Genomic DNA, 10698 nt, shown 5'->3' with positions numbered 1-10698 from the left:
GAGCAGAAATAGACTAACTTTAAACTTACTTCTACACCATAACGCATGTCCTTCAGTGATTCTGCAGAAACTGCATGACAATATCACACAGTAGTGAGACAAAATGTAACATTTAGCCACCAGGAGCTGCTGAAAACAAGCTAAACATGAACAAAAATGTGGAACAGGACAACAGGGTTTGTAGTTTTCCATTGAAGATTGTTATTGTGAAAAATTCTGTAAAAAGCCAGTTGATGTGTGTTATTTTTGTACTTAAAGGATTACAAAAATCCTATATGATCATATATAATGGTAAGGACAATAAACCTGCAGTATGCGACAACAGTAAGTACATTAAACAAAACCATGTACATGTATTATACTTGTTTATATTATTGTGGCTTTTACACAACTACATATAAGCAACAGTTTTAGAGATTACTTACTGACATATTTAACTACTTTAATTCATAAACTGCATCATTACCTTAAAGATATAATTGACTGTTTTAGATTAAATCACCCAACAGCAGTTAAAACTTGCTGGTATTCAACTAGATGCAGCTTTAACAAACTGCTGAGTCACAAATGTATTAATATTAATAACAAAAAACCCAATTTTATAACGTTAGTACTGTTAGTTTGAGTATTAAACGGAGAGGAGCTCTGATACTTTCAGTACGTTTTGCTGATACATGTAGTGCAGTATCATTTTGAGTTGTAGTTGCTTTGTATTTATAATAGTACTGACAAATAGAAAATATTTATTACAATTCTTCATTTTTTCATTTGCTCCTAATGTGTTTCTCAGTCCGTTTTTCTGCAAAAAAAGTTGTAAATGTAACATTTAAATGGGTTAAGGTCTGCTGGAAATATACTGAATGAATTTATTTTTTCTGAGAAATATTCACTGAGCTCGGCCACATCTGCACAAATGTTGTGCAGAGCTTTTTTGTTTCTTCTGTGAGAAAACCACATGTTGTTTCACTGTCAATCACAACACAATAGGGCTTCAGTTTTCAAAATATTTAGCTAAATCAGAAAAAAGCAACCGATAAACAACTATAAACAAAGAAAATAACCCCCTAAGAAATCAATAATATGTTTTGAAGTTTTTTAAGGAATTTTGGGAAACACACTTTCTGCCTTTATGCGTCTCTAGACTGTAAAACCTGGATTTAAGTGGAATCAGCAGGTCTTATCTTATTAAATTAATGCACATGTATGAGTTAATTCATCTTTTGATATCTCATGTTGAGACCATGTTAAATTTATAAATATTCCAATTACCTTTCGTTTTTGTAGTTTGAAGAAACATTCATGAATTGGAACTTGCTGTGGCGTCCTTATTGGATATTAAATTAAGTTGTGGTTGTTTCTGGTCATCATAATGAACAAAATGAAATACATTCATTATTTGGGTCAATATATAATCTGCGTGACTTTTTGTATCATTGCTGACATTTTTGCTGTTTTCAGGCCTAAAATCAACATGGCCGCCTATAACCCAAACACCAACGCGGCATTTTATAGAAAGATTCTTCTAAATATCACATGTACAATTGAGTTAAATTGAAATTTAAAGTTATTCATAAGATATTGTAGTAAACCTGTTGACATGCCATAAATCCACATTTGAGTCGCCACACTACTTTATATTAAATAACTCAGAAGCCTTGGAGTCTTTCCAGTCTTTTCTTCAGAAGGAAATGACATCATGTGAAAGCAGGTCATGTGATCTGGAATTAACACACTTCCTTGAGAGGTGTTTTTGTAATGGGTAACTTAGTTGAAAGTGATTTCTTGGACACAGATACAATTAGTTATTTTCCATATAAAAATCTGATATATTGCCAAAAAAGAAATATCTGTCATGATTATTTAACTTAATAAAAAGAACACAGTGAAACTATTTCTGAATAAGCTCATTTTATTATTGTTTAGATAATTAGAAGGTGATGTTACTAAATTGGAATATTTATTTGACATTTTAGTGATATACAGTCATTTTTTCATAATAAATGATTATTTCCATAATAGATAATTATGGAATTTGTAAAACATGATCATAATGAACATAACAACATTATTTTTATTTTAATAAAAATGTATGCAATACATATCCCATGGACTTGAAAATTATATTTTGACTCATTTAATGTCAATGACGAACATACAAGAAGAAAGCAATTTGTCTGTAAACAGTGACTAAACAATTAATTCAGTTTAATATCTTAAGTTTACTGAGTTTATTTTCTCAAGTTTAGTTAACTTCTGATGTTTGATGTTTGCAGAATGATGACTTTAAACCTACTGATAATTCTAAGGTCAGTGAATTCATATTTTTAAGGCAGCAGAGGAACCTATGCAGGAACCTAAAACATGTTATTTACTGTACTGAGCTTTAGAGTTGCTGGGGAGGCAGATCGTGTTCCTGGACAAAGTCAGACTAGTGGTTTCTGATCTTTATAGGCCTAAGCTAACAGCTGCTGGTCAAAGTTATGCTTAATGTACACACAAAAACAGTGATGAACTTCTTATTTAACTTCAGATTCAGTGTAGAGAGATGGCACAGATAGAATATGAATAAATTTCACTTTTTAAAAGACAGGAAAAGTCCTTGTTCATTTGAGGTTCGGAAAAACCAAACTCTCAAACTAAAGTCAAAGAGGGTCAAGGATTAAATAACAACAAGGTCGATTTCTGATCGCTGAGGGGATAAAATAAGTCTGCAGGGTTTAGCTGGGTCAAGTGTTTGCTGTGTTGTATTATATGTGTGGCACTGAGCAGCTACGTAAGGCTCATCTGCATCTAGACGTATTTATGAATTATATATTGTGTATAAAGAGGGAGAGAAGGGGGAATCAGTTACAGAGGAAATGTTTTAATTACGTTTAATCACTGTGTACTGATGTATTAAACACAAATCCCAGCGTGGGACTGACTCCGTCTGACCCCTGACACATAAATCTCCATTCAAGAGCTGCCATTTTAATCAGAACTGGCATGAAATTTCCTCTTTATCCCGACACTTTTATATGTCTAGATATAACAAGTCAAAGTTAGAATCCAATTTAACGGATTTTTCATGGTTTAAATACCCAATACCCCCTTTTCCTTAAGAGCCAATTAAAATGGACAAAAGTACAATCCTTTAATTTTCTCATAAAAATGTAAATGACTGAAAAAAAGCCTGGTTAGAATCAGAGAAATTATTTAACACCAGGAAATGAATCTGAATGTGTGCATGAAACTGTAAAGCAAGGACATCTGTGTGTTAGGTAAAGAACAAGATGGACGTTCTGGTGTTCTGCTTTGTAAATGGGCTGGGATGCAGTGTGAGGTCATCCCGGTTACACTCCAATATGAGCTTTATTGTCTTCGACTGAGTGAGTCTGTTGTGTTGATATAACCACTGGGTGTAGTTTTAATGGGTCTCCTGTGAGACATGAAAATCACTATCACCTTCTCGCAGCTAGAGACACTTAAAGCTCGACTGTGAACGAGCAGAACTGCTGAGCTCGAGTCTCTTATGTGGTTCACTTCAAAGAGCGTCTATAACTCTGCAGCGGTTACAGGTGCCAGCAAGCATCTTTCCATTTATTCATAGAGACGTAGCTGCAGGGTAGAAATTAGGAATCACTTTGGATATTCTGATTGTTTTGTTCAAAGATTTGTAGTTATTCCTGAGTTCATTTATTTTTAATCTAAGCCATGTTTGTCATTGTGCAAATTCTCTTGATGTATTCAATATGTTTACTTCTGTTGAAACAAACAAGTGAGGCCTACTATCTAGAAAAACACCGACATAATTTCATAATGTGCCGTCTTCAACCCACAAAACTGTTACAGATCATTGCTGAAAAATAAATCAGTTTTATGATGTGATGCTTGTTAATTAGAATTTGGTTTGATAAGTTTAATAAATCAATAAACTTCCTGGTTAGACTCCGTTTTGATTAAAATCCTTGCTTATCTAAGGCTCATTGTCATACAAACAACAGTAAACACACTATATTCAATGGTACAGAAGCACTGAAAATAGAAGAAAGATGTTATTCAGCCAGTTTAACTTCAGCTCACAGGTTCAGAATCTATCAAATGTCCAGATAAACCTTCTCCACTTGCTGAACTAAATGTAACATCAGCTGTAAATTTTCAGGCAGCACATTAGTATCCTCCTTTGAGTGCAGCGGAGTTGTTGACATCAGGTATTCATTCAGGCCACAGTGAGCGAGTGATTTTATTTTTTAAACCTCTGCAGAGCCAAAGTGAGGTGAAGCACGATCGTGTCTGATGAAAACAGACTGAGGCTACTTTTATGGTTCAATGCAATTATAACAGCATCACCATTAATGCATAAACGCATATAAGTTAGGGATAACCTCCTTAAACAGTATTAATTTTTGACAGTGTGATCAATGTTTGCACAATATTTCTGTCACTGAAATAGGAAATGCACTTTTAAGATCTATTTTACATTGAATTTTTTGCACAAAGTTACTTTTTCTTAGTTACTTTTTTCTTCATGAATTGTGTCCAACATAATGTAACAGCAGAGAGTTAAATGTGTGGTAAAGCTTTTACTAACTGTCCACTGTGACTTGTCCTTTACAGACAAAATTAAATCTGCATTTATTTAAAACTCACGAGTCCATTTTGATTAGCAGCAGGTTTTGACTGAAAGTCCACTTACTAGAACGTATCTGGAGCTTTAAGCTGCATCCTCAGGACTTCATCAGTGGATCCTGTTAGTTGTCGTTGAAAGTGAAAAAGAATGAATGAAGAAATTAATTCTTATTCATATAAAATATGGAGCAATACAGCACATGATTGTGACCATTTAGATTATATAATGATTCCTTATGTTTCCAAACTACAAATAACTGGGCTACTTGACTAATAACATATGTGCTGTTTTGACCCAGTGTTAAAGACATTTTTTAATACTACTGTTGTGTAATTTTACCAAACTGGTCAATTTTTCCCACAATGAGACACAACAAACTGAAGTTTTATTTTTAAAATTGTCATAAATGTATCATTAGCTGTACAAAATAAAGTGTATGTGACATTCAAAGCTACAAATGAGACACAAGTTATTAAAAATTCGAATAAAACGATGAGCTAATGTGGATAGCAAACATGCCATATTTCAGTTTGGATAAATAATCCAAAAGTCAAATAAAAAACAACACTAGCACTGGGTGAAAACAGCCTTTGATTGATTTCTATGAATAAACACAGTAAATGAAACTATCTATATGCTATGTCTAAATGTTCTGTAATGGGGGTTGACTTACACACTAACATCCTCTGCATTAGCTATGCTAATAATGTTTTTCTATAAATCACAGTGAAGGTTAGGAAAAAACTGGAGTACCATTCGGACGGGGCATTGGTAATAGAAAATTCAGAAGTTTTTAAACCCTTCATTCAGTTTCGCAAAATAAACTTAAGCCACAACACATTATGTGTTCGCTGCGAACAGCTAAGCATTGCGGCCTCCAGCAGAGTTAAAGAACAGTCGCTCTATCTCGGACAATGAAGCCAAATCTTAGCCTTTGTGAGGAGCCAGCCTGGGAGCATTCAACGCATCCATCCATAGGCTTCGTTTATAATAGGATCATAAAATGTGGATAAAGACTTTACAGTTCAAATGGTCACATCTCACCCTATGCTGTAGTTTCTTCCCCTCATTCTTCTCCCTCTGTGATGAATGTGATGTTAATATCATGCAGATTCTTTAGAAAACTGGAAATAACTCACAGGCTCACTGGAACATGTAGAAACACATCACAGGTTAGTGCAGAATAATGTGTCAAAATGTGCTTAAAACACTAAATAAAAACAGCATTAAACTGAAACAAACAATTCTAAGTGTGTGTCTGTAATTATTGACCATCTAAATCCGTTGTCTTTTGAGCCACAAATATCACAAATGTAAAGAAATTTTAGACAAAACTAGCATAAGAATCTGCTTTATATTATTATTCTGCAAGGGCTTTCCTGCTGGGATGAATTTTTGATGAAGATTTTAGCCGGCACCAAAGGAAACAATGATAAGAAGTGAACAAATACAGTGAAAAAACAGATTTTGAAACCAGTTTTGTTTATCAAATGATCTAATAATGCCCAGATTTTTGTCCAGTAAGACACCACAAATGCAAACCAATCATGCTTGGTCAACTCTCGGCTTTTGAGTTTGGAAAAACCCTGTTCTACATACAGCAGATGAATAAATGAAACACATATGGCGTATTTATCTGAGGCTAATATTCACCTTCCGTCTCTTGGTCCGTCAGTTTGAGAGTGATGGCACGTCCAAATCCTGAATTTTGAATTTTGGTGCATTTGCAATAGTTGCATTTTGAAGTCAACAGATAAAATAAAAACAGTACAGGATGATAAAGTGAACTAAACTGGGGCAAAAAAGGGCAAAACTTTGCAGCTTTACCCTACAATCATAAAGATTGGGCAGTACAACTTGAACATGTGCACCAAAAACGTGTACATGTTAAAGCTTCTAAAGAACAGAAGCAGATCTTTGAGAATAAATATAATCATCTCACCTTACTGTCATGAGCTACATTTCTCAGAATAACATCAATCTGCTCAAATAAACCACTGCAACTTACAAAAGGGGGCGCTGTTGAGGCAGAGAACCGCAGCTTAGCATTCCTCTGAATGGCAGCCCTCCTTCTTTTCATGCTGACATTTTCAGTGATCCCACATAAGACAGACAGACAGCAGTGTGACCGGTGGCGTTACTTACTGAAAGACTAAACTGGAGGCTCGGATCACTGTGTCACCATTCAGAAACGTCTGAAGAGTTCATCGCTGCTTCTGTGCGTTGATTAGTTTCATGGAAGGAAGAGCCTCGAGGTTAGAGAGTCTCAGAACACTTTAAATCCCCACTCACAAAACAAAAATTATGGATGGAGGAAGTCAACATGAAATACTTGCAAACAGTAGAAAACAGAACAGAGTGAAAAGTCTTTGAGCAAGGCACTGCTGCGGTGAAGATGGCACATAATGTAGACTTTCGGTCAAAAGAGATGCAACCGGACTGTCATCAAGTGTCCATTAAAGCTCTAAACTAACTCAATCACAAAAGTAAAACCTGCTGCACATCCACATCGGCCACCTGTTGTAACACGAATAAAGCTATAAGAGTTTGTTATTGGCTCAGATCTCAGTCTAGTGTCACTGCAAAGCAAAAGAACAAATAACACACCTCTATTAAGAGTGCATTAACACATTAGAGCATCCCTACAGTTGACTGAAATGGCAGAAAAATAACCAAACAGTGGAGAAAAAGTTGCTCAGCTGTGTCTTTTTTTTTAAAGCAAACTGTTTGAATTTAATTCTGGATTTTTTTTCTATGAAAGGAGAAAAAGTTTCTATTCTGAAATATAAAGTATGGAGTTAAACTAAATTAAATTTCAGGATATTGTCACGTAAATGCACCTTTGAAGCGCTCATGATGAAGAGGAATTCCTCATGTTATATTATTATTATACTTGCATAGCTATGCTTCCCTGTCTCACACTAAATTCTAAATTTGTTTTCCAATTATTCCTGTGAAGATTTCCAAATACACCCCCCACTATCCCAACTTCAGCCCCATCCTCGCTTGAAGATGACTTGATTTTTTTCTGCAAAAGGTTAAACAACAGAACAAAATGAAATTTTCAAGGAATTACTTTCATTTCTAGAACATCCAAAATAACAAACAGTGTTCAGTTTTGGTTAAATTGCTTCTTTTGTTGAGCAGAACCAACAGCTGGAATCTAAATATTACATTTTTGCTGCTGATTTTGAATTTTTACTCAACAAAAAGCTTGAAAATGTACGAGTTGATTTCAAACAGCAACGGTTGGCGAAGCACACACACCTTATTCCAGGTGAAATGTAATCCATCTCATCTAACTGAGGGACGTTAAAATGAATTCTTCTGAGATGAGGGAAAATGTTATAACTTTTATTCTCACACAGTATTTGGGTCATATCAACAATAGCAGATCTTTTCAAGAGCATGCTTTTTAAAAACACCCCATATGGAGCAAAAACAGACACTTTCATTCAACAAAAGCTATTAAATATAATTTACAGGGGAGTGAGATCTTCCACCGAAGACAACGATCAAAACACAAGTTGAAAACTTGTCTTCCTTGATATGATATAGACAGTGAATTCAAACTTATGAGCTTCCTCCATGGTCCCAAATTAACTTATGAAACTTTATATATATACAAAAATGTGCTACACAGACCAGCAATGTTAGAAACTATTGTCAGGATGTAAGAAATCAACCAACAGAATTAACAGAACTCCCTCTAAGCTGCAGCTCACTGGATAACTAATGCAGACTGACTGTATTGCACTATTTAAAGTCTACTGATCGGATGAACTGTTACAACATATTCCTCGTGTCCTCTCTTTTGACGTGATCGAGTGTCTTGTCGTGGCATTTGCTCTTTTTGTTCTGGTGAGTTTTGACATGTTTTGCCAAGTGGTCACTCCTCATGAACCTCTTGCAGCAGTCCGGGCAAACAAAGCGCTTCTCCCCAGTGTGAGTCCTCAGGTGTCTCTGCAGCTCGTCCGACCTGGTGAAACTCTTCCCACAGAACAGCCAGTTGCACACAAACGGCCGCTCCCCAGAGTGCCACCGCAGGTGCGCCTTGAGGTGAGAAGTTTTCCCGTAAACTTTCCCGCAACCTGGTATGTGACAGATGTGCTGCTTCTTCTTGCCCGGCTCGTCGCTGGACGTGGAAGACTGACAGTTCGGACACCTGCACCTCCGGCACCGCCGCGCAGTGGCGAGCGGAGACTTGGTGTGGAGCAGCGCCGCGATCTGCGTCTGGTACTGCGCAAAGTCCGAGTGTCCCAGAACCAGACCTCTCTGCAGCTGGAAGCGGTGCGGGGCCAGGGAGGACGAGTGGCTGACGTGGTTCCCCTGCTGGAGGCTCCACCACGGAATATCCTCCCCCGGGTTTGGGGACAACTGTCTCTGCTGCTGGTGGACAAGGCCGGACGGTCCCGTGACAAAACTTGGCATCGCGGGCGGGATGGGGGTCGGCGCTGCGTAGCTGACGGCCGGGACGTAGGTGGGAGGGCAGGTGGACTGCAGGGACTGCATGGAGCAGGGCAGCATCTTCACCGGGGAGAAGTCATAGGGGTACGAGGGGTCCGCCGGAGGGGTGAGGGGCAGTTCGTGGTGCGAGCTGAAGGAGCTCTGGATGTGCGCAGACAGCTGGGGCTTGGAGGATAGTCCGAAAGTGGAGTTGCCGGCCAGGCTGCTCTGAGGGTTGCCCTCGTTAGTCCACGGGTGAAACAAACGCGAAGGGGAGCCCAGAGTGGGATCGTAGGGCACCTGGAGGAAATCTGTGGGGTTTGATCCGTGGTGGTGCCCGATCCGGTTACAAGTGGCAGCCAGGAGAGCCAGCGGAGAGTGTTTACAGTTCTCTGGAGAGGAGTTGGGAGTGCGGTCCTGGAGAACAGACATACACATTCTCTGTTATTTAACCCATTTATGAGGTAAAACAAATAACCTGACACTTTTTTATTACCGAACCGAGTGGTGAAATTGTTGCAAATGCGTCCAATCCAATAGAAAAGTTGGCGCTAACAGTAAACGGAATCACAAAACAACTGCGCCATCAAACTTTTATCTCTTAAACATAAATCAATGAGAAGTTCACAAAGTGGTCAAAGTGAGGAGAAAGTTGCGCACAAACCTGCAGAAAAGCCTGTAGTGTTTCATTCCGCAGTACAGCCACTGCTGCCATGTCCTCCTCCTCTCGATGGAAACAAACAAAAATAAAAAAAAGGCGCTAATTTAGATAAATATGTGCATTCGCAGTCAAATATGTTGCGGAGCGAGTCTTCAGTGCGCGCTGGCTCCTCTCTCCGATATATCCTTGGTCTATCTGAAGAGTGAGGGATCACTTCTTAGAATTTGATAAGGACTTTGGTGGGCCGCCAGCCAGTCAGAAATAAGATTTATTACTTTGAAGTTTGCCGCTGCCCAATCATCAAAGAATAGCGGCTCTTTGAGAGGGGAAAGCAAATCCTTTGAATCCACAAAGCTCCTATGGTGTGTTTGTTGGTCTGGATAAAGGAGCTGATTATTAGGGGGGTTGGGAAGGGAGGAGATAAAGGCGGGACAATTAATGAAGTAATCACTATGTGGGAAATGTATATACACAAATAATTGGATTTTCTTGATCAAAGACCCCCATGCCGCCTGGAGACCCCGGTATTGGATGCTGTAGTCATCTGATCCTCTTTTTGTAATTAAGGATTTGTAGCAGAACCCTATGTGACAATGTGACATTGTTATCTCTGGAGATCTCCAAGAGCTGCCTGTTTGATGGAGGAAAGAGAACCAAAATCAAGTGACTCAACACAAAGTTCCCATCTCGGAAGAATCTCTTTTACATTTCTAATTTGAATTCTAATTTCTTTGTTGTGCCTTTGAACTACAACACAGCATTAAACACTTAATTATGCCCTCTCTGAATTATTTAAATGCTTAGTTCCCCTTCACTCATTTCAATCAGTTGTTTTATCACAGCCTCACTCCAAATTTAGATTTTTTTTCAAAAACACCTTCTCTTTGTTGAGCTTTAAAATGAGCTGCAACTAACATGTAATGTTAAGGAAACCTCTGTTTTAAATCAGGTGACAAAAGCAGCACTTGAGATCTCTCAATTA

General features: G+C 37.9%; 1 protein-coding gene across 1 annotated transcript; it reads right to left on the bottom strand.

Moving 5' to 3' along the window:
* Positions 1 to 7942: 7942 nt before the first annotated feature.
* Positions 7943 to 10109, bottom strand: sp5a (Sp5 transcription factor a). The gene is made up of 2 exons (XM_022218118.2): positions 9720 to 10109; positions 7943 to 9472 (listed from the first exon to the last, which is right to left on the bottom strand). Exons 1-2 carry the CDS (start codon positions 9768 to 9770, stop codon positions 8396 to 8398), a joined length of 1128 nt encoding a protein of 375 aa, XP_022073810.1. The 5' UTR covers positions 9771 to 10109; the 3' UTR covers positions 7943 to 8395.
* Positions 10110 to 10698: the final 589 nt, after the last annotated feature.

Source organism: Acanthochromis polyacanthus, chromosome 14 (assembly GCF_021347895.1).
Source record: "Acanthochromis polyacanthus isolate Apoly-LR-REF ecotype Palm Island chromosome 14, KAUST_Apoly_ChrSc, whole genome shotgun sequence".
Lineage (NCBI taxonomy): Eukaryota > Metazoa > Chordata > Actinopteri > Pomacentridae > Acanthochromis > Acanthochromis polyacanthus.
The sequence above is the reverse complement of the archived record's forward strand: the minus strand, read 5'-3'. Positions and strand labels throughout refer to the sequence as shown.

Excerpts from the sequence above, each read along its gene's own strand:
- sp5a (XM_022218118.2), bottom strand. The coding sequence starts at position 9,770 with ATGGCAGCAGTGGCTGTACTGCGGAATGAAACACTACAGGCTTTTCTG. Across the intron at positions 9,473-9,719 it reads CACTACAGGCTTTTCTGCAG|GACCGCACTCCCAACTCCTC; the intron begins GTTTGTGCGCAA and ends TCTGTTCTCCAG.